This window comes from Pecten maximus, chromosome 1 (assembly GCF_902652985.1).
Source record: "Pecten maximus chromosome 1, xPecMax1.1, whole genome shotgun sequence".
Classification (NCBI taxonomy): Eukaryota; Metazoa; Mollusca; class Bivalvia; order Pectinida; family Pectinidae; genus Pecten; species Pecten maximus.
In genome coordinates, this window is record NC_047015.1 from 6,250,776 (window position 1) to 6,275,217 (window position 24,442).

The window sequence follows — 24,442 nt, forward strand, 5'->3', positions numbered from 1 at the left end:
TAATAGCTTGTTGCCAAAGTGCTGACTTTTATTTAAGGACCGTCCACTAAAAATACACCACTCTGAATATCTACGTGAGTGATGATGTTGGTAGAACAAGGAGAAAGGACATTTATTTATTTATTTATTTATTTTTAATATTTGAAGAATGATTTACAGTACATAAAATATTGATAATTCAAGTTTTCCATATACACACACAATCATTCCATTCCTTATCACATAGCCAGCATTCAACACTATATTTAAGATATTATGGGAATATAGCCGCTAAATAACTGTGATATGTAAGGTATTTAAGAAAGAAAGAAAAAGAGAAAGAATTAGAGATATAAGTTATTAAAGAAAAGTACAATATAATCAGCTCAGAGAATGAGTAGTTTGATAAAAGGGAGAAAGGTACACGATGATATAACAATGGACTATGAAGTATTTAATAAAGTAATAAATGAATATGTACTTGTGTTTAAGGGTACTGTCTCTCATTTTTATTGCTGTAATAATGATAATACTGCTAGGGACTTTGGTAACAGAAATAACAAAGGGCAATAACTTTTACAGAGAAACCTATAACTGCATCCTATTTTACTTAGAAACAATATAAGAAAAATGATCACTAGGCAATCAAGCATTAACTGCGGACAGACATATAACCTGGTTTAAATCTTCAGAAACATTAGTCCTCTATGACCAAAATACAAACACATACCTGCCACTAGATGAGCAAAATAACTAAAGTTTCTATAAAAAAGCACTGAAGAAAAAAGTCATATCTACACACAGTTTCGAACATTCGCGGAAGCAATTTGACATAAGAGTATCACACATTTTTGACAAGTTTTATCAAATTTATATTTCATAACCTGAAGGAAAAAAAGCATCAAATCTTCATTGTATTATTCCTAGTACATATCACCACCACAAATAAAATGGTGAATGGAAGAAAGAAATTTGCGTAATACAATGTATTTGTGGTGTAATAGAAAATGAGAATGTAAATATTTTGAAATATTTTGGAATAAGCTTATTGGATTCAAAGTGGATCTCAAGAAGCTGCAATATATAGAACTTGGTTATAAAAGATGTACAATGAAGTCAACATGATTTTATGCATGATTCGGTTCAAATATACAAAATTTCCGCTTGAATGATCAAAAAAGGAAATTTGTTAACCCATTTTAGTATTGAAATATGAATTTGAAAAAAAAAATATGTACGACAAAAAAAAAAAAGATAAATCATTTATCGAGAACTAATAGACATAATAATTGAAATAACAACTGTGGTGTCTGATCTGTCGTAGTGACTGACAATCAGTGGAAGTGATAAGAGTTGATACGACCAACACGGAACGTGAACGAATATATGACCTGCATGAGATGCGGCTGTAAAGGCTGTAGGTAGATGCTATTATCTAATTGGCAAATATTTCCTTTCCATATACCATCAACTATTTTGAAGCTCGTTATTACGTCTAACAGTTTTGTTGTCACTAACTCGCATATCATTTCTACGAGATTGACTTAAATGGCATGTGATTCGATAAAGTAGAAACCACTTAATATTCTGTAAGAGTTTTTTTTTTAATTACAATAACGGTTTTGTTCACATTTTGACATTCATCATATCAAACTCAGTATTGTACTTTTCGGTATTGTATCTCCTTTTATGTGATTCATTTACATCTACATATAATTCTTCATTTGTGTTCATTCTCACGACATGTTTGAGATATAAGTTGTCGGAACCGTTTGTCACTTCCTACGCTAGCAGTCGTAATCGAGGTATTTTGATTGGTTTTGCCTAAGCAGAACAGTATGAAATATTTGTGTATTATATAATGTACAATTTTGCTAGTGTTCTTGAACGTTTCAGAACAACCCGAAATGTTGCTACCTGTGCGGAATATCCATTTAAATGATAGTAATTACTGTGTAAACAGATATAAAGTACCGATTACCATATAGTTACATTATATGATTGTCGCAGTGCCCGGGAAATGTTCATACATCTTCGGAAGTCAACTGATTTGCTTTATCACTGGAAAATGGGTACATAACGTAGAATAGAAGGCTGAAAAGTGCCGGCGACAGCTTCACCAACGGCTATCGCAACACGTGGCGTTTTGTGCTGTATATTTTCCATCACAGACTGGAATTCATGAAACAATGAAATTCTATTATACATTTATGTTTACGATGTAGATATACGTGACACTGCTCAAAGACTTGCCAAGTACGTCAGTGGTAAAAGTAGAAACATTATTCATTCATCGAAAAAAGAAACACGAAATATATATCGAATATGTATGATACTAATTAGTGAACAATCTGGCGAAAGAGTCAAAAGTAGCATACTACTAAAAATAGTTGTTGGGGTTGAGCTTGGAATCAGGTAAATAAATGTGGAAATACAAAACATCTGCTGTTGTACCTTGCTCTTTTTTTGTTTGTTTGTTTGGTTTGTTTGTTTGTTTCAACTGCTCTCTTATTTTTGTTAACGCACTGATCTTTCCTTGGATCAACAGCAAAATGCATACTTTTCTTCATTTCAGATCTATCACAGGAATCGGATGTTATATAAACAATTTACATACATGTGTTCATAAAAAACACCAGCCTTCATGCTATGTTTTATTCAGTTTGGGATCCTTATTAGTCTATCATTTATTTATCTTAAGAACACCCGATTCTTGGGATCTTCAATATTAATCAATGTTCGAGAATGAGCCCACTAGAAAGGACATTAGCCGTACTCAATTTATTTGTTACAGTAGTAACTAACAGTTTCAAAAGCTGCTTATTTGCAAAATGTTATTACAAAAATTAACAATTTCTTTTATAAAGTGATAGTTAAGCCAGATACCTTTAATATTGCTATTTATTTCTATAGTCCAGCACTTGCCACATAAAATGGTAATTGTAATATTACGCCTTGACCGACTTTGTAGATCCAAAATTCAATAAACTTAATATTTGATATAGTGAGTGTTGCCATTGAAATCCCAAAACATTTAAGTAGTCAGGATAATGGAAAACCTGCGTAGATAAGGGTATACCTTATATGTATTCCCATATACCTTATATGTATTCCCATATACCTTCATTCGAACAATGTACATTTTGTTTAAGATTTAACATTATAAAGCCCACAAATCATTTGTATACTCTCTAATGCTGCAACATGAGTTAAACAAAATGTACATTTGATAATTTATATTTCATTTAGCCGATTTTTTTTCATCGCCATCTGGACGTGGACATGATGTCAGGACCTTCAGGACATACAATGTAGACTGTCCAACTGTTCAGTTTTATGTACCGTCTAATTATCAGAAACATCATTATAGATCAACTTGTAAGCTACAAAGAGTTCGTGAGTTGATAGTTTTCACAGCTCATCAATATCTGACATTCACGAGGACTGACATTACATTTGTAAAAGGAATGTTCTACATGTAATCACAGCGAAGAGGCACACATTTCCAGACACACGATTTGTTTTACTTCGGTCATGTTGTTTACATCAATGTTTACATTACAAACATGTATTTATACCATTTGCAACGACCGTGGACATGACTTTCAGCTAAGCCCTGCGCTTATTAGAATATCAAGTTTTGTTGAGTTTATTCCAGTACAGGTTTTGCACAATCCTCTTCACTGGACTCGAAACCATAGAACAATAGTTCTTGACTATTCCACAGTTTGAGGTGTTTCTCATACTTAAAACATAGCATAGGTTTATCGAAAACAACTCACAGTTATTCTTTTTAACAGCTGAAAATGATATTATGTAAATTCTGAAATATTCTTTTTTATTTAGAATAAGGTTGTGAGAACTTTTTAATTTGATCATGCCATCCACCAGTTTGAAATTGACTACTGGTTCAAATTTGTATCACTCTTACCAGCATTTACATCTTGATGTCATGACTACATATACATATTAAATTACACGTGTAAGTCATGCAATATCGTATTTGGGTGAGGTTGAAAAAAAACCCACATATTATCACTCACAATATTTGACTACATTTAGATAATTCATGTACTTTTAGTAATATACACATGTAGAGATCTTTCAATCTATCACAGATCGGTTTATTAAACATTTACATCATTTCAAAAAAAACACCTTAGTATTTTTCAGTTGGACTATAGTCTATATTATTACTTAAAACCCCGTTCTATCTTCATATAAACAATGTTCGAATGACACTAAGGCATAGCCGACTCATTATTTGTTACGTAGTAACTACAGTTTAAATCTATTTGCTGTTATCAACTACAATTCTTTATAGTGATTTTCCATCATATATTATTTTCTATAGTCAGCACTGCCACATAATGGTATTGTATATTACCTGACCGACTTTGTGTCCAACTTATACTAATATTTGATATAGGAGTTTTGCATGATCCCAAATTAGTATCAGATATGAACTCGTAATAGGTATACCTTATAGATGTATTCCATTCCTTCAGACATACATGTAGATTAACTTTTCTTGATACCGTCTATTACAGAAACTTAGCATTACGTCTTTTCATTTAGATTAACGTTAAGCTACAAAGTTCGTGTTGTATTTTCACCTCACATATCCTTCACAGGAATTATTGTAAGAGTTCTATGTTTGTTTTTTGTTTTTGTTTAGTCCTATACACAGGTATTTAAGATATCTACATGTAATCACACGAAGGGACACATTTCCGAACAATTGTTTTATAAGTCATTTGTTTCTCAGTGTTACATTAATGTATTTATAGATTTGCAGACGTGACATGACTTCAGAGCGCGTTATATATTATTGTTAGTTTATTCCATACAGGTTTTGCACATCCTCTTCACGACGACATGAATAGTTCTTGACTTTCCAAGTTGGGTGTTTCTATATTAATCATAGCTAGGTTTATCGAAAACATCAGTTATTTTTTAACACGAAAATGATATTATTATTTGTTCTTTTTTATTTAGAAGTTGTGAACTTTTAATTGATCATGCCATACAGTTGATTACTACTGGTTCAAATTTGTATCATCTTACGCTTCATCTGATGTCATGACTACATATACATGAAAATGGAGGATGAGAGGAAGGAAGAAGGTATTATCATTAGCAAAAGTAATTAAATAAAGTTTCCATGGCAAAGCGAATCTAATGGCTAGTTCAAAAAATATTAGTCCTTCCCCTACTCATGAGTATTTGTTCAGCCTGGTCGTTACTTCTTGTTAGATATCTCTGGGTGTGATATTGTTCCCAGAGATTAAGACAGAAGACATCTACTTATCACCAATGTAAACAAATGGCATCTTATCATTGCTCATCATTCTATCGGATAGAGTACGAGACCAGAAAACAAATCTTAAAATGTAAAACGAAAATAAAGGTAAGAATGGTTAACAATCACGAAAATGGAAATAAAACAAGATTTAATAAACACATATGTTGACAGATATTTGTCCCGGGGCCAGAGTGGAAAATCATTACACACCACATTGTTTGCGCGCCACCGCCATCCAGTGTTTGAATGACAAAAATTTTGAAACCCGACACATCATGTTTATGTCAAATCATAAGAACGAGGCTTCTCTCCGGTCGTACAATAGAACAGTTTCTTCTTCACAAAAGAAAGCATCAAGTGGTGCATTATCGTGTCTAACGCATCCTAAACTTGAAACAGCCATGGTACCCGTCACAAGCAACGTTGTCGCTGAAGCTCGTCTAACTCCCTCGGCCACTGTCACTTCTCTCATTCGTCGTATCCCTGACACCGGTGCTGGTGTAGCTACTATAAACTGTAATCAGGTTTCCATGCAATCAAAGAACATGTTTACATCTGGTTTTTTGGCGAATTCCACTTTCTCCCACTGCACATTCAACTTTCATAGCTAAACTCTGTCAATGCTGTCAGCCGTTGCGTGCGCGTGGTGACGGGTGAAATTTCCATCCGCATAATTGTTCCGGATGGTAATTTAAAAAAAAAATCCGAAATCGTTAACAAACTGAATAATTCATCCGTATGTTCTGAAATACTGACTACCAATCTTATCGATATTGTTATTAAAATATCTGATGATGTTTTCAGTATTTTTTTAATTATTTCCACGCACTATTTTTTTTTATTTTTTTTGCCAATCAGCACGTGAATCACAATAGGCTGTTCAATTTGTTGACCTCTGACAATGGAAACGTCGGTAAAAGTCAGATTTCAAATTATAATGAAAATTAAAGTTGAAATCGAAAAGAAACTAATATAGAAAACGTAAATATAAGCATTAAACTGTCTTTTTATGGATTATATGGTCTATATAGATGCCAGAGCTTTGCAGACAATCATTTCATAATGTCAGTTTATATCAACGTTAGCTAGACTAGTTTTATATTATTGTTACGTGGTCACATGTTTGGTAGTAAATTCTGCAGCCATATATACCCACTTTAATCTTCCTGTTTGACTTTATATATATTTCACCCGTTTCTTATTTTGTTTTTGCCTTTGTTTCGAGAATTATTTCAATATTGTGAGTACAGTATTTTATTGTTTGGAGATAGAACTATTTGAATCGAAAATCACTGGCCCCAATGAAATCATCTAGTTATGGCAACACGCCAGGATAATGAAGGAGGTTATTAACATGTTGAGGAGTTTTATTTACCTCAATTAAAACTGTGTAGAGCGGGTAGATAATAAATAGGTATGGCAGACTACAGACACAGGGGCCACTACAAATGATGTAATATTTGAAGCGAATCGAATATACTATACAATTCCATATAAGACTCATCTCATATAATGATCATTTGTAACAAGCCCTTGTGACAAGGATGTAAAGGATAGTCTATATTTAAATGTATAATTGCCTTACTTTGCTATCAATACGGGTAAGAATTTGGGACATGTACTGCCTACCTCTTTTTCTCGCTTTTTAATCTACTATGCTGTAATATAAGAAATGTAGGAGGTCCGATCATTGTCCGATGTAGGTACACAGCTAGATGTGTCTCAGTTTTCACGACCGAACAACGACACTCATACCCTACATTTTCTGGTTGTGTGTATAAAGATATAAAATATGCCATGCCCACGCTCTATATCTTTAAGGGGTTTGTCGCTGTGGCATTTACCTCGACAACGATATGCTTCCCCATGTTGATAAAGCTGTATTTGTGGACATGATTATGATATTTTTAAATAAAATGTTAAGTTATAGACGAGTACATTATTGTACTACGATCTCATCCTTAATTAAAAATAATAATTCGGCCATATAAATACTAAAAGGAAAGCTAGTAATACATCGGTGTGTATAAAATATTTATTATGAATGATCTATACAGATGTACGGTGTACATGAAATGTTTAATATATATGATATCTAAAGATGTAGGTTGTGTATGGAATATTTAATATGAATGATCTATACAGATGTAGGGTGTGTATGAAATATTTAATATGAATGATTTTCTTTTTTCTTCAAAAAGACACGTGACACAAGTAATCTCGTCGTAATCTCAATGTGCGAGATGTCTGTTTCATTTGACCTGCTTCTACAAGTATTACAACAGGTAACTGTTTATCTGTATACAAGTGTGTTCCGTTCTATTAGAGTGACAGAGTGTTCGTTAATATCGACTCTTCATGATAAGGTGTACGTAGATCGCCTAGTGTTCTTTCTAATGATCATTTAACGTGTTTAGTAGGGGAGTTTACCATCTACACTATCGGACCCACAGGTACTTGTGGACATGATTATGATGTTTTTAATTTAAATGTTACATTATAGACAAGTAATTATTGTATCACAATCGCATGCTTAATTTGTAAAAAAAAATCGTACCTTGCCTTGGCCTTATAAATACTAAGAGGTAAGCAAGTAAAAGATCGAAAATCTAGGTCAGCGCCTACCCTCTCGAGGAAATCCCTAATCTATCTGAAATATGCATTGTTTTACTGCTACAAGCCTATGTGACATCGATTCAGAAATTGTTTTTCTTCTCAGCTGGCCATCATTTATTAACTGTTGTGCACGCATTGCTCGGAAATTTATATCCGAACTCAAATTAAGCTACGATCACAACAACCGTTCAGTGTTCCTTTACGGAAGTGACGACAACACAGCTAGTAATGGCGTTAACACCCGATGCAGTCCGAAACATTATTTTGTAAATTATATCCGCGAAATTTAAATATTAATTTCGGACTGCATTGGGTGTTAACGCCATTACTAGCTGTGTTGTCGTCACTTCCGTAAAGGAACACTGAATGGTTGTTGTGATCGTAGCTTAATTCATCCAGTAAATAAGGAGGTCAATTGAGGAAGCTAGATTATCAAATACATGGTAGGGGAATTACGGAAGCTGCATGATTTATCCCATTGCTACTCTGGTTTCACAACTAATATGGCACGTGGTATATTGTTTTCGTTTACACATCGCGATGTGTTACCACTTTCAAAACCCCCGATCTGTCATTGTTGACCTCCGACAATTCACATATGGCTAACCTTTTGCCTTTGACCATGGACTACTTTACTGCTCTCACTTATTCGTGTTGTCGTTTGTCATGCAAAAACAACAACATGAGCACTGTTTGTGAATTTGCCGGGGCCAACATTGGTATAACTGGTCGTGAGGGACGCCCTCGTAGACATGTGCTTTGAGTCGTATGAAATAGAATTTCATATTATAAAATAGACTACGCACGGAAGCAAGGATATATTTATATATCCCACCCACCCATCCTACCCATGCAGTGGACTCCATTAATCATGGATAAATCATCAAAACAAAACAAATGTACGCCACAATTGTTAAATCGCTGTCCCTTATCGTAGTCATTTTTTTTTACCTCTGGTAGATCGGTAACTAGGTCGTTTTTCGGTACGAATATCGTAGTACAATTAACAGGACAAATTCAAATTAACACTTTCTTATCATTCTACTTACCTTCATTATGAACTCGTCTCCCAAACACAAAAATGTAAAAATCAATATTTTGGAACACTTTATTGTGTCTTGTCCGTAAAATGACGAGGTTTCGTGTAAACACACACTGACAAACGTGAAGCACACGCATTGCTCGGCACTCCGGCACGATTTCCGAATATTTGTTGAAATGCATAATGTACTGAATGAATAAATCTCGGGATAAACATTTAACATCACCATAAATAATAAGAGCATACCTACGAAATCCAGGAAAGGGCCAATAATCAAATCTGACGGTATAAGTAGTCTAGCCTTTTTTTTTTTTTTTTTAAGACTAGTATTCTATCAATAAAACACACAAACAATATGATTGTCAAACTAATATTTCATTCTGTAAAAGTGACTGTATATAGCTTAGATATATAGTACAAATGATATTAGTTGTGAACCTAAAATAGATAATGTGTAATGATTCGGTTTACAGAATTTACTTGCTACGTTGGGAGAATTTGTAAGTAAGGAAGTTATGGGATAAACAGGTTTCCAAACGAGTGACGGTTGTCAATCATGTTCATCTAATCTCGTTAGTTAATAGCTCGTGTCTTCTCTCAATTTGAAAATTAACTAGCTCGAGTTACATAAACATGATAAACAACCGTCACTTGTCGGGGAATGTCTATTTATCTAGTAAATGGGGAGGGGGAATTGACAAAGCAAATTTATCCAGTAAATGAGAAGGTCAAAGTTAGTTGGACGGTGAAATTTTACCTTCCATAGCTACGAGCGCTTGTCCTTCCCATATTGGACCCGCCGAAAATCTATATACGCACGGCAAGGTGTGTGTATTTGTTTCCAAAATGCTCAGGATATAGTTCCTTACTGATCCTTCTGACAGTTGTTTTCATTAAATAATCAGCCTAGGATGGTAGTAATTGGAGATTTAAGCCGTCATCTGCTACGAGAGCTGATTGATATGTTGTGAGCCTCATATTGAAGGATTTGAATTTTGCCGGACATATTATATTATTTTTCAACACAATACCCTTCAGTATCTATACACTTTTGCCAGCGGTGTTTAAGGGCCTCCATGCCACTTTTATAGAACTCATTTCCTTGGCTGTTCAGAATGTCATCCACTGCATGTATGACGTCATCATCGGACGGAGATTAGATGAATAAGCCAGATGCTCAATCAATCGTGAATGGCAGCCATAGCAATGACAGACTTGCATTGTCCTGATGGAAGAACACACCTTTATTGAGCTTTCTGCAGCGCTTGAGTTTAATATTTTCCCATAACTGCCTCAGAAGTGAAGCATAGCATTGATTGTTTGTCCCTTTTTGAGATAATCTATCAGCAGAATACAATCTGCATCCCAGAAAACCGGGGACATAAACTTCCCAGCTGATTGCACAGTCTTTGCCTTCTTTGGCGGGGGAGAACCAGGGTGCTTCTATTGTTTCGATTGTTGTTTGATTAGTCAGAGGATAGTAGGACTTGAAAAGAACATCCTTGAGTACCTCCTTCAATACGAGGCTCACAACATATCAATCATCCCTCGTATCTATATATGTCGATGTACTTTAAGCTGTCGTCAAGCAATAACTGTGTAATTGACAATGCGCACAGGCGAGTTTATATATTCATCTTCAAGTGTTTAGTCGATATAACATGTACTGTTACACAATCGCTTATTAATCATAATTTCATCGTCCATCAGCGAACTTGACGCTTTTTATTTTATTGGTCAGTAATGATATGCAAAGTAACCGAACCAGCAAAGCTTGGATGGTGTCGTTACATTAGGTAAACGATCGATCTGTAGTAGAATAAAAATAAAAACCAGTTAATAGGGGCAGTAGAATGTCGCCTTTTCAAGCATTAAGATTTATCAAACCACTGGCTTATGGACTTATATTTTTTAACTTGATATATGCATTGTCGTTAGTTAGAGTGTTTTCTCAGACAACTAGAGTAAATATCCTTACATTGGATGCCTATCTATGATCCATTTCGGTATGCTATTCACTCAGTGTAGCAGCTTGTATGTATATATGGGGAGAGATTGATGAAATACTGTTAAAGCTATAACACAATGAGTAAGCGATATCTAATAACACTGTTTTTTTTGATACCATGGAAGCAAAGGAAATCCTTTCCAATATGGATCCTTACAACGGTCGTTATTCCGGGGAACACTACGCGAAATGTAACCAGCAAGAGAAAATAGCTTTATACGATAACTGGGCTTCCATGTATGATGCGGTGAGTACGATACACGACTCATGACTTCAACATTTCTTTTATTTACACTCCATCATATTATAGTTCGAAACAAGAGGCCACAGTTATCCATGTTATGACAGAATCATAAGTCTTCTTATGTGTATGGTTGTTATTATGATTACTGTATAACTGGATAGCTTAGTCCCCTTAAAACCAAGAAAGGTGCTCAGCGAAACAATAAAAACAAAACAAAAAACAAAAAACAAAACAAAAAACAACAACATTGTATTGTGTATCCGCTTTTGATGAATTATAAAAGTTGGTCAATGTTTTAAAGTATTACATACCGTATTGACAACGAGGTATTGAAATCAGTGCATTGACGTCCAAAATACACGTTGTTGTTAGTAATTTTAACCTACACCGCTTAATTTGAATCCTTTGAATGTGGTCGGCCAGGGCATTTCAATCCCCTGACTCATGCTTTTATGTACAATTCATATTTAAATTTAATGTATATTACTTCAACTTGGGCATTTTACAATGAAATTTAATTACTTTCTTTATTTACAATGTACAAAATCCGTATTGCTTCGAATGTTGACAATCGATAATCATAGTTCAAATGATTAATTTACATGGTAAGTCACGAAGGACACTGTTTTGTTTGTTTGTTCGTTTTGGTTTTGGTTTGTTTTAATTATCTAAATAAGAATTAATCTATTAATTTCGGAAGGATTATGGGGCTGATCGACGACGTGGGCCTTTTATCACGGCGGCTGAACTCGGAGCATGCATAGCTGATGAAAAACACCGGAAGTTTGTTCGGATACTTGATGTTGCAGCAGGAACCGGAATCGTCGGGGAGGAGGTAACTTACTGATAACAGACTCATACCTTTTACAATCAAACGCAACTATGGGAATAAAATCAAGTTGAACCATATGACTGATGGTGATGTTGTTATATAATCTGCTGTATAGTTACAGAAGCTGGGTTTTGCTGAGATTGACGCCCTCGACCCCTCCCCAGGGATGCTTGACCAGGCCCGAAAAAAGGGGGTCTACACGAACTTCTTATGTCAGTTTCTAACTGAAAAGCCCTGCGACATAATGACCGGTCAGTATAAAAACCGGAAAGAGTATATTCGTCACACACATACCCCCCCCCCCCCCCCCCCCACACACACACACACACACACACACAACCTATATTAATTCTCTCCGACGATTGCTAAAATAATAGATTGAAAATTTGTAAATTTGAAATGAAAAGTATGAACTGTTAAAGGGAGATTACTCATTTGTGTATCCTAATCATCACAAATACATTAATACCTCGCGCACACATATACACACAAAATGCAATTACACCATTTTTTTTCTTATGAACATATAAACTAAATGCCACTCAGATATTGACAGACATTGAACAAATGTCCGTGTTCATGTTTCTGCACTAACCATAGCTGTCAATACTGTAATTTAAAATTTTATTGAAAACAAATGTACATACTTCAATGGATAGAATTATGTTGTAAGCAAAAATGATTGAAAATATCCAATGGATAGAATTATGCTGTAAAGCAAAAATTATTGAAGACACACCAACATGTTAAACGAAAGACAGATTATTTATCCTTATAAGGAGATAGTTTACAGAAAAGTTATCAGAGCAGAAATGGATCTTTTACTGATATACTGTGTAGTGTACATTGCGTAATACAATCAAAAGCATAAAGTTGGTGTCAATATGGTTATGATTTCCATAACTACAGAAGGACTAAGATGGTCATACATTGGGCACTCAAAAAAAAAAAAAAAAAAAAAAATGGGAGACGGTTTTGTATTCAAAAGAGCAGAGACAAGATGGAGTGTTTGATCATTAAATAAATCTAAATCTAAATCAATACAAGCACATCTAATTTGACAAAGAATAATATTCGCCCTTCTATCCCTTCTGTTTTAAGAAATTCTGTTGATTCAATTTCAATAATGACATACTTATTTAATTGGTGTTTAAAAGCAGAAAGTGTAGAAAAGTTAAAAAGGTCAGCATCTCAAGTGCGACACATTAGACGGAAGAACTTATCAAAGTTATTAATTGTTCTGCATAATGGTGGATTGGATATTCTTGTTTGTTTGGGGAATAGGGGTTGATGATTTGATTGTTCATGAAAGTATTTAGGACATTTAGTATGTACTGAGGTGAGATCCCATTACCTTATACATCATTGTTTGTTTGTCTCTTCTTAATGACAGTGTTTTCCATTTATATAGGATATGATGTTCCATATCTAATTTCTGTTATAATTCTAGCTGCTTCTATTTGGACAGATTCTAGAAGTTCTTTTGAGTGTAAACATTTGGTGTTGGTGTTCTGTTGTGTTAGTGATTTGATTGTTTTGTTATAGGGGCGTGATTTATGTTATGTTTTCTTGAAAATAACACAAATTTGGTTTTGTTAGGGTTAAATGTTACGATACTTGCTCATTTACTAATGTTATAGAGATCTGTGTTAGTGCCTGAGCTGCTTATGTTGGGTTTTCTATAATTACGTTTAAGGAGGTGTGGTCAGCAAAAAGTTCAATATTAGTAAAAAAACATTTCAGTGATGTCATTGATATAAAGGAGAAAAAGAAGGGACCCAAGAACAGATCCCTGGGGTATCCTTGCATTTACAACCTTGGAATGTGAATGATAGTCCTCAGTGGTCACTCTTTGTAATTGATCGGAGAGGTAATTATCAAACAACAGAAAAACATTCTTTTTATTCCATACATTTGGAACTTGTGCAATACACTTTTTGTGCCATACCCTGTCGAAAGCTTTGCTAATATCACAAAAAAAAAAAAAAATCTAAGCTCTTTTCTCTGGTCTAAATTACAAACAATTTCATTATAGATAAACAATAATTGATTAACAATAGAATCACATGGTATAAAGAAAGCCAGACTGATGTTTTGTTAAGATAGAAAGAATTTTCAATACATTTTTTTTCATTGATATATTGAAACATGAGAGTATCGAGATTGGTCTATAACTCGAAACATCATTAGACAAACCATTCCCTTTATGTATAGAATTTATATTTTCTTGTACCTACCATTTGGTAATATACCTGAATCAATTGGTTTATCGAATAAAAGAGTTGGAAATATAAGTGAATTACTCAATTATTTTACAACTTTAGGAATAATACCATCAGGTCACGGGGTTTATTTACAATAAGAATACTAATTTGGTCACATACATCTTGTTGAGTGATGTGAATATAAGCAAATGAATCAGGAGTATAAAGCTGTGTTGTCTGAGGTTATGCAAGGTCAGTTGATGATGTAGAGATATTGGTAACATGATTGTTAAGGGTTTCTGATTGATCAATAGCATGGGGAATGATTCGGCCATCAGATTCAAGAGGTGGAAAAGAAGGGGATTTAAAGGTGAAGTTAGTAGTAGATTTTAGCTATATTCTACCACTTATCTGGAGGGATCATGATTTCATTAAGACAATTTTCAAGTTTTTTTTAAAATATAGTTACCTTTTGCCTCACGAATCAAGTCAATTGTGTCATTCCTAAGTAAACGAAATCTTTCCCAGTAATAGGAAGTATTTATAAATTTAGCCTTTCTATGTATTCTATTGCGTTGTTCAATTTTTAGTCTGATAGTGTTTTGTTATAGGAAGTTATGATTGCGTTGTCATGTGCAGTGCCATAGGATCCGGTCATGTGCCAGCAGAGGCCTTCTTGGAGATTCAGCGAATCACACGCCCTGGTACGTACATTTTGTTTGTGCCTTTAATCGGTGTCATAAAGGTTTATCGTGCATGAATTGAAATATCAATCATATCCTCACTTTGAATCGTCTTTGATATTCTTTGTGTAACAGCAAACACATTAAGGTCATATTACACGAGAACATCAACACAATAAGTCATATCGCATGCTACATCAACAAAATAAATCACATTGCTCCCGTATATCCACAAAATAAGTCACATTGCATGCGTACATCAACAAAATAAGTCACATTGCATACGTACATCCAAAAATATGTCATACTACATGAGTATATTAACAAATATGTCGCATTTTATACGTACAACCACAAAATGAGTCTCATTACATGAATATAAATACACAAATAAGTCACATTACATGCGTACATCTATAAATAAGTTACATTGCATACATACATCCATAAATAAGTCACATTGCATGCGTACATCCAAAACATAAATCACATTGCATGCGTATATACACAAATAAGTCACATTGCATACGTACATCCACAAAATAGATATCGAACCTATATACACAAAATCGGCACTATTGCACGAATTGATAAATAGTTGTGATTGTTATCGAACCTGTAATCAAACCCTATTTGTGACATAATTCCTCTTGTCCCTTTTTTCGTATTTTTACACATTTCGTCCATCAGGTGGCTTCGTCGTCCTGGCAGCTAACGCTAAGGATTTACACAAGGAGTATGGAAGTTGCAGACAGGAATTCTGTTGCGTGTTTGATACATTAGAAGCCCAAGGCAAATGGATCAAAGTCACAGAGAAGACATTCCCTGATTATCGTGAGGACGTTGACGGGATCACCATGACATTCAGAAAGTGCTAGCGAGGCCGTGGACATTTCAAGGAGAATGTTGACATTAAGATATTCAGGGGGTGCTAGTGATGTCACATGTGATATCCATATGTGCTCATCGCTTACTTGTATATATCTATGTTAGTCAAATACATTCAAGTTAGTTATGTTCAATATCAATATTGTCTATATCAATTAATACTTCTATAGTTAGCCTTCAAAGTGTTACACCTTTACTAACCACTCTCAAATGTATACAGCTCTGTTGAGTGAGTGAAAATAGAATTCTAGTGTGTTTCCGATATTTGCAACCAGTCTATCGTAAACGACTCTTAAGGTAAGTAAAATAACATGATCATTGTTGAACCAGTGAACAAATTCCATGTCGCTTTATACACGATCATCATAGTGGCGTGAAAGGCAAAATAAAAATTCTTCATCTACTTACATCTTTCATTATTAGCTTTAAATTTCATATTTTGATCATTGTTACACACAAGCAGGTAAGGAAGCAGACGTATCACCACTGTGGATATGGTCTTTAATGTTTTCAAACAGGTTACTCGGGTATGAATCTCGGCGCCAAAATTGAGGGATTAAACGGGTATGTACATATATTTCCACTGGAAAATGATCCTATTTGGAATTATTTTCCTCGTGCGATATGAAGGCGTGTTTGATGTCTACTGATAGGCCTAGTAATTCCTCTGTCACCGCCCTCATTTCGTCTGTTTGTAGATATATCGAGTAGTTCATTTGTCACCACCATAACTCATCTGTTTGTTGATATACCGAGCAATGCATTGGTCACCATCCTAACTCTCATCTGTTTTTTTTTTTTATATCGCTAGTAGTTTTTGTGTCACCACCCTAACTCTCGTATGGTTTGTTGATATACAAAGTAGTTCCTTTGTCACCACCCTAACTCTCATCTACCTGTTGATATACCCAGTAGTTCCTTTGTCACCACCCTAACTCTCATCTGTTTGTTGATATACCCAGTAGTTCCTTTGTCACCACCCTAACTCTCATCTGTTTGTTGATATACCCAGTAGTTCCTTTGTCACCACCCTAACTCTCATCTGTTTGTTGATACACCCAGCTCTTTTGTCACCATCCTAACTCTCCTCTGTGTATTGATATACCCAGTAGTTCCTTTGTCACCACCCTAACTCTCATCTGTTTGTTGATATACCCAGTGGTTCCCTTGTCACCACCCTAACTATCATCTGTTTGTTGATATACCCAGTAGTTCCTTTGTCTCCGCCCTAACTCTCATCTGTTTGTTGATATACCCAGTAGTTCCTTTGTCTCTGCCCTATCTCGCATCTGTTTGTTGATATACCCAGTGGTTCCCTTGTCACCACCCTAACTCTCATCTGTTTGTTGATATACCCAGTAGTTCCTTTGTCACCACCCTAACTCTCATCTGTTTGTTGATATACCCAGTAGTTCCTTTGTCATCACCCTAACTCTCATCTGTTTGTTGATATACCCAGTAGTTCCTTTGTCATCACCCTAACTCTCATCTGTTTGTTGATATACCCAGTAGTTCCTTTGTCACATAACTCTCATCTGTTTGTTGTTATACCCTGTGGTTCCTCTGTCACCACCCTAACTCTCATCTGTTTGTTGATATACCCATTAGTTCCATTGTCACCACCCTAACTCTCATCTGTTTGTTGATATACCCAGTAGTTCCATTGTCACCACCCTAACTCTCATCTGTTTGGTGATATACCCAGTAGTTCCTCTGTCACCACCCTAACTCTCATCTGTTTGTTGATATACCAAGTAGTTCCCTTGTCACCACCCTAACTCTCATCTGTTTGTTGTTATACCAGTAGTTCCATTGTCACCACCCTAACTCTCATCTGTTTATTGATATACCCAGTGGTTCCTTTGTCACCACCCTAACTCTCATGTTTGTTGATATACCAAGTAGTTCCTTTGCCTCTTCCCTAATTCTCATCTGTTTGTTGATATAACTAGTAGTTCCTTTGTCACCTAACTCTCGTCATATATAGATACAATATTTAAACGATGTTGGTACAACGAAGATGATGAAAATCTATGTATGACAAGAATGACTCAGTTTGGGTCAAGGACAATCAGATATACTTAATGAAGTAGGGAGAGTGAGAACGTCGACGATCTATTGATAGTAACCGACTACCAGGGAGCGGTGATTTCAATTTTGACCTCATGATCGTAAACCCCAATTTTGACCAATTATGAGAACGTTAATGAAGTGAGTAGAACAATGGTATTAGAAATCTAATATAGTATAGTGTTAGTGACCGCAATGAGTGTTACCTGAACACGAACAAGCGATGAAGGCTGCAAGTGTATCGAGTTTCGGACAATAAGGTTATTAAACCCGTGTAGAGATGATAGTTGCAATAGCAAGTAGTTTTCCTTTCATGTAACACGGTGGAAACAAAACACAGACATTACCATAAATGGTTTATTATCTTTTCAATTTTATAATGATTAAGATCTAAGTAGCGATACTTTGAGTAGCTAAGACACATCCATATTGCAATCATAAGCAAGAACAAAATAAAGCAAACATGAAGATATTGTACAAATATAATAGAGCAATCTTCATAATGGTTCATTATAGATCCCCTACCGAGTGAACATCAACTAAGTCTGGCCAGCTTCTCCACGTTCACACTTTGGTCAGGCTAAGTTTCCAGTCTATCAGTTCACACGATCAGTATGATCCTGTAATGGTCAGAGGTCATCCCATCAACTCCAAACAAAAAAAACCATAAAGACAACGGACAGAATGTATTGGAGATATGTTGAAAGAGATCTCAAATGTAGAGTATCTTCAACTACGGTAAATTATACTCAAGTCGGCAATTGGGGACAACACCACAATCATCAGACCGACACTATTTGCCTTGCTGCTGATGCTAAGAAGAGATCACACTAGTGGTATCGTTGTCTGATGAGGAACGTGGACGATCATGAAATAAAGAATTTTAGTGAAGATGTGAAGACGTTGAAAAAGATAATTTCTGTATTCGAAAACGTATGAGGAACATTCCAAAGCTGCCAGCTTTACAAAAGTTAATATATCTGCATGTGAACGATTGCTTTAGCCGATTGGTAAAATTATGGTGAATGGATAAAGACTTTTTTCATTTTGCTACCGATAAAACATTGGAACACATTAGTGATTTTTCAATAAGTTTCAGAGACGTCACTATTGATTCATGTACCGGCTCGTTTTAACAGTGTATACTTTACATGGCCGCGTATAGGATACTTTGTCTCTATTCATTTAAGGAATTCTCCAAACGAAAATGAACATATTCATCGTAATTCTAATCACAAACAGCATTGAATGCTTTAAGAGCTGTGTTCCGGGCAGTCCTTCTAAAATCATAGTTCTTCCATTTTTTTGAGGAAAATCCAGTCCTGTTATCGTCAAGATACAGCCAGAGTACTGATGTCAATAAACGTGTTGGCAGTGATCGCATTGGTACTAGTGATTCAAGTGGTAGATGTATGGATCTACAAACGAACATAGCATTATCAAACTGCATTGGTACTAGTGATTCAAGTGGAAGATGTATGGATCTACAAACGAACATAGCATTATCAAACTGGATTCAGGGTACAGACCACTGAGGAAGAAGGTCAAGTAATGGTACAATAGTTGTGAGGCAAGTATAATGAACAAGTATAGAAATGAGGAGTTAGTTGTTTATTCCAATGCCGATGCAGCTTCCAATTTGCTTCATCTTGAGTAACTACCAACATTATCCCCATCAAATATGTTGTTTCGTTATACGTTTGCTTGACCTTGAGTAAATACCGACATTATTCCCATCAAATATGTTGTTTCATTATATAAGTTAACTACAGACCTTTTTAAGAACGGAGAGTAAGTTGTTATATGAGCTGTTGTATTTTTATAAGGATTTATCTTAGGCCATTTAATGTCCACTTCAGCGTGCAATTACAACAATTACGTCAATGTTTGAACGTCATCCCAGCACGCCCATTTTGTCTCTAGTTTACTGTTTCATTATTTATGGACGATATTTGTTGGGAAGTTTTAATGACAAATCTTAGTAAACATTTTTGTTAAGAAATTTAAGATTTGTCCTGGGAAATGTATGCTTGACTTGACGGGTAGTGCCGTACATTAATTAATGTTTGAAGATTGGCAATGGAATATCCATTTACCCTCGAAATCAACCAGGAAGTCCTATTACTGACCGTTTCGTGACCATAGTACTTCTTCGTGCAGTAAATGCACACTTCAACCATATAAAAAGGCAAAAACACAAACAAAATATAATCGCCCTGAAGAATCTTGTAATGAGTACATACACCTTAACAACACAATTATGTGGTGTGCATCCTTAATAAATAACAGAATAATCGTATAGACAACGCTAACAGGAATGACACAATATTTGGTTGGTCGACTGACACTTCAGTACGGCCAGGGTAAGATCCTAATCACATAATGAATACGTAATATAAATATAGATTATATACAAATAACGGATATACAATGATCATAAAAATTACTAATCAGGAAACAAATCCATAACTATGTAATATGTCGATCTCAAAAGAGACCGGTGAAACTATGTATATCTTATTATTGATAATATATTAATAATCATTTCAGACATTTAAAAAAAATACTCTTATTTCTGAACGGTGTTTTTATTGGCCGTACAGCCAGGGTGGCCATACGGTGGGGGTGGCCGTACAGCGGGGGTGGCTGTATATTCGAGGATGGCCGTACAGAAGGGATACTGTACATGAAGGGACTGTGATAAATATAAAGATGAACGAGACATACTAGGGTCGACAAGACGTTTGTAATACGGTTAACTTACGAAGGTCTAGAATAGGGGTCAATTTATCAAATGGCTTCATATTACACTGCAAAAATAAAACTTTTGACTTATTCAATATCAAAGGAGTCATTTGAAGTTGACCTATGCATGATTGTTTCAATAATCCGTGCGCAAATCATTGGGAAATCATAATTCTAGTCCAAATAACATGCATGCGTACTGAATTTCAAACATCAAAAGACATGTGGTAATAGTGTTTCGTGTACATAGTTGCGATGATAAGTTTGACTATATGATGAACCAGGTAAATGACAGAACAGTAGTAGCTTGTGTTAATCAAAACGCTAATGAACACTCCTTTTACAAACAAGACTAATTATGAATATTCGATAGCAGATTTTCTACACTGTCACTATATGACAGGTCGATACTTACAACACTATAACACTCCAACAGCTACATGTAATATCTCTTTGAAATTATACAAATACAAACTGCAAATCAAAATGAAGTTATTACCTCCCTTTAACCAGTAACAGCTTATCAGTACAAATATGACATCCCTATATTGACCAATCTATAGCATATGTCTGGTTTCTGGTGGTGGTGTATCACATGCAGTATAGGAGGTAGCAGCCTACTAAAACGCGGATTTCAATACAAACGAACCGACTAATTAATGTGATTATGTATGCTTAACCTAAGACAGAGTAAATCAGTTACGGTTTTGGACAAATATACAGCCCTTGTAAAAGAACAAAATAGTGGATTCTTAAAAGATTGGTATTGCACACGCAGCATAAAAAGTGCCAAAAATATGTACAATACAAAACTAAAACTGTAAGCCGTTAACTAACAAATACTCCCGCTAACTTTCATTTACAACCAAGGCATAGCACCGTTGTAATTTCTTTCCCTTCAAAAACTTATACATGAAATATTCAGCTTATGACAATACATATAATGTATATCAATATTGAACAATCAGAAGCCTCCATTGTATTTCCATGGTAACGGTTCTTGAAACACCAGGTGTCTAAGATAACAGACATTAATAAGTGACACCACTTGTGACCAGGTTTCAATAGTTTATCTAAGGAGTGATGAGATATCAGCCAGTACACAAAACCTGTGTATAGTAGCTAGGTTACCAGAGAAACCACAATTTTGAACCAAACAAGGAAAAACCTGTTGATAATAACCAGTAGCCACGGCAACCGACATTTTGCAATTTAAACAGCTGCATGCATATCTATACATGTTCCCTAACATTCCTATGAAGTTTTGTGTAAATCGGTCGACAGGTTTAGCAGTTTTCGGGACAAGAAAAATCTGTAGTTTTCAGGAAAAAAACCAACCTGTAAATCTGTTAATAGTGACCAGTTACCAAGGTAACCAATGTTTTTTTTAATTTAAACAACTGAATGCATAATCTGCAAATATTCCCTAAAATTCCATCGAAATTTTGTGAAAATTGCTTCACAAATCCAGACACGAAAAGCCTGTATGTAGTGACCAGTTATCATGGCAACACAAATTTTGGAATTTAAACAGCGGTATGCAAATCTACTCATGGTCCTCTATATGTATGTGAAGTTTCATTGATATCGGCCTACCAGATTTTAAATGTGTGATTCAGACAAAAGTATTATCAGAAAACCTGTTTATAGTGACCAGTTACCATAGCAACCAAAATTTTGGAAAAAAAACAAAGTGGCATGCACATAGATCTACACATGACTCCTCATGTTAGAGTGAAGTTTCATTGGAATCGGGCCAATAGTTTAGGAGAAGTTGTCTAGATTACATTATTATCAGAAAACCTGTTTACAGTGACCAGTTACAATGGCAACCAAATTTTTGACAAAACAAATTGCATGCACATCTACACATGATCCTTTATATTTGTATGTAGTTGAATTGGAATTGGTTCACCAGTTTAGGAGGAGTTGTCCGGACAAAATGTGTACAGACGGACTAACAGACAACCCGATTTCAGTATATCCCCTAACTTTATCGCAGGGAGTTAATAAAATGAAGAAGACAAAAGAAATACTACATCAATGATCCAGATCTATATGTTGCTGTGGTGATGACCTTGGTTTCGGTGGGAGAGACAATGACCCCTGTATCACGGTACTGATTTTATGTGTCCACGGCCATGACCTTTGCTTGTCCCTGATGCGTAATGACTATTTCGGCGGGGTAGCGCTGTTCCCAGGGCTCTCCGTCTACCTGCATGGGTACTTTCCCTCCGTGTAACGTTATCTGAAAACGTATATATATATGTGCAATAATGACTATTTGGAGATCATGTGAGTACCCTTTCGGCTTCTTCCCTTAGATACACTGTTCATGTTTGAGTATCACAAGTACATAATAAAATAAAAAATACACGAGTTCAAAAGACCCTGGGAAATCGTGTCCCTTGCCGTCGCATGATCTTTGTTAATTTTCTTTGAAAGTTGGATCTTTTCTATCTATTTCTGTCATCTGTTACATTATTGACAGTCAATAATAAAACGTCATATACATGTGCTACGTGTATGTATAAATGTCCTACTGGTGTGTTACGTGTATGTATAAATGTCCTACTGGTGTGTTACGTGTATGTATAAATGTCCTACTGGTGTGTTACGTGTATGTATAAATGTCCTACTGGTGTGTTACGTGTATGTATAAATGTCCTACTGGTGTGTTACGTGTATGTAGGAATGTCCTACTGGTGTGTTACGTGTATGTATAAATGTCCTACTGGTGTGTTACGTGTATGTAGGAATGTCCTACTGGTGTGTTACGTGTATGTAGGAATGTCCTACTGGTGTGTTACGTGTATGTAGGAATGTCCTACTGGTGTGTAACGTGTATGTATACATGTCCTACTGGTGTGTTACGTGTATGTATAAATGTCCTACTGGTGTGTTACGTGTATGTATAAATGTCCTACTGGTGTGTTACGTGTATGTATAAATGTCCTACTGGTGTGTTACGTGTATGTATAAATGTCCTACTGGTGTGTTACGTGTATGTAGGAATGTCCTACTGGTGTGTTACGTGTATGTATAAATGTACTACTGGTGTGTAACGTGCATGTATAAATGTCCTACTGGTGTGTTACGTGTATGTATAAATGTCGTACTGGTGTGTTACGTGTATGTATAAATGCCCTACTGGTGTGTTACGTGTATGTAAGAATGTACTACTGGTGTGTTACGTGTATGTATAAATGTCCTACTGGAGTGTTACGTGTATGTATAAATGTCCTACTGGTGTGTTACGTGTATGTATAAATGTCCTACTGGTGTGTTACGTGTATGTATAAATGTCCTACTGGTATGTTACGTGTATGTATAAATGTCCTACTGGTGTGTTACGTGTATGTATAAATGTCCTACTGGTGTGTTACGTGTATGTATAAATGTCCTACTGGTGTGTTACGTGTATGTAGGAATGTCCTACTGGTGTGTTTCGTGTATGTAGGAATGTCCTACTGGTGTGTTACGTGTATGTATAAATGTCCTACTGGTGTGTTACGTGTATGTAGGAATGTCCTACTGGTGTGTTACGTGTATGTAGGAATGTCCTACTGGTGTGTTACGTGTATGTAGGAATGTCCTACTGGTGTGTTACGTGTATGTAGGAATGTCCTACTGGTGTGTTACGTGTATGTAGGAATGTCCTACTGGTGTGTTACGTGTATGTAGGAATGCCCTACTGGTGTGTTACGTGTATGTAGGAATGTCCTACTGGTGTGTTTCGTGTATGTAGGAATGTCCTACTGGTGTGTTACGTGTATGTATAAATGTCCTACTGGTGTGTTACGTGTATGTAGGAATGTCCTACTGG

At 35.5% G+C, this 24,442-nt stretch overlaps 2 protein-coding genes across 2 annotated transcripts in view; one reads left to right on the forward strand and one right to left on the reverse strand.

Moving 5' to 3' along the window:
* Positions 1–11,048: 11,048 nt before the first annotated feature.
* LOC117323297 (methyltransferase-like protein 27) lies at positions 11,049–16,919 on the forward strand. Its single transcript, XM_033878438.1, has 5 exons — positions 11,049–11,197; positions 11,895–12,029; positions 12,142–12,277; positions 14,842–14,934; positions 15,604–16,919. Exons 1-5 carry the CDS (start codon positions 11,069–11,071, stop codon positions 15,789–15,791), a joined length of 681 nt encoding a protein of 226 aa, XP_033734329.1. The 5' UTR covers positions 11,049–11,068; the 3' UTR covers positions 15,792–16,919.
* Positions 16,920–18,214: 1,295 nt separating this feature from the next.
* The window catches only part of LOC117323333 (diacylglycerol kinase epsilon-like), a 28,705-nt gene continuing 22,477 nt past the window's right edge, over positions 18,215–24,442 (reverse strand). Inside the window, exon 10 of the mRNA XM_033878485.1 lies at positions 18,215–22,864. Coding sequence (XP_033734376.1) covers positions 22,742–22,864 — 123 coding nt within the window. The 3' untranslated portion in view covers positions 18,215–22,741. The remainder of the gene's footprint in view (positions 22,865–24,442) is intronic.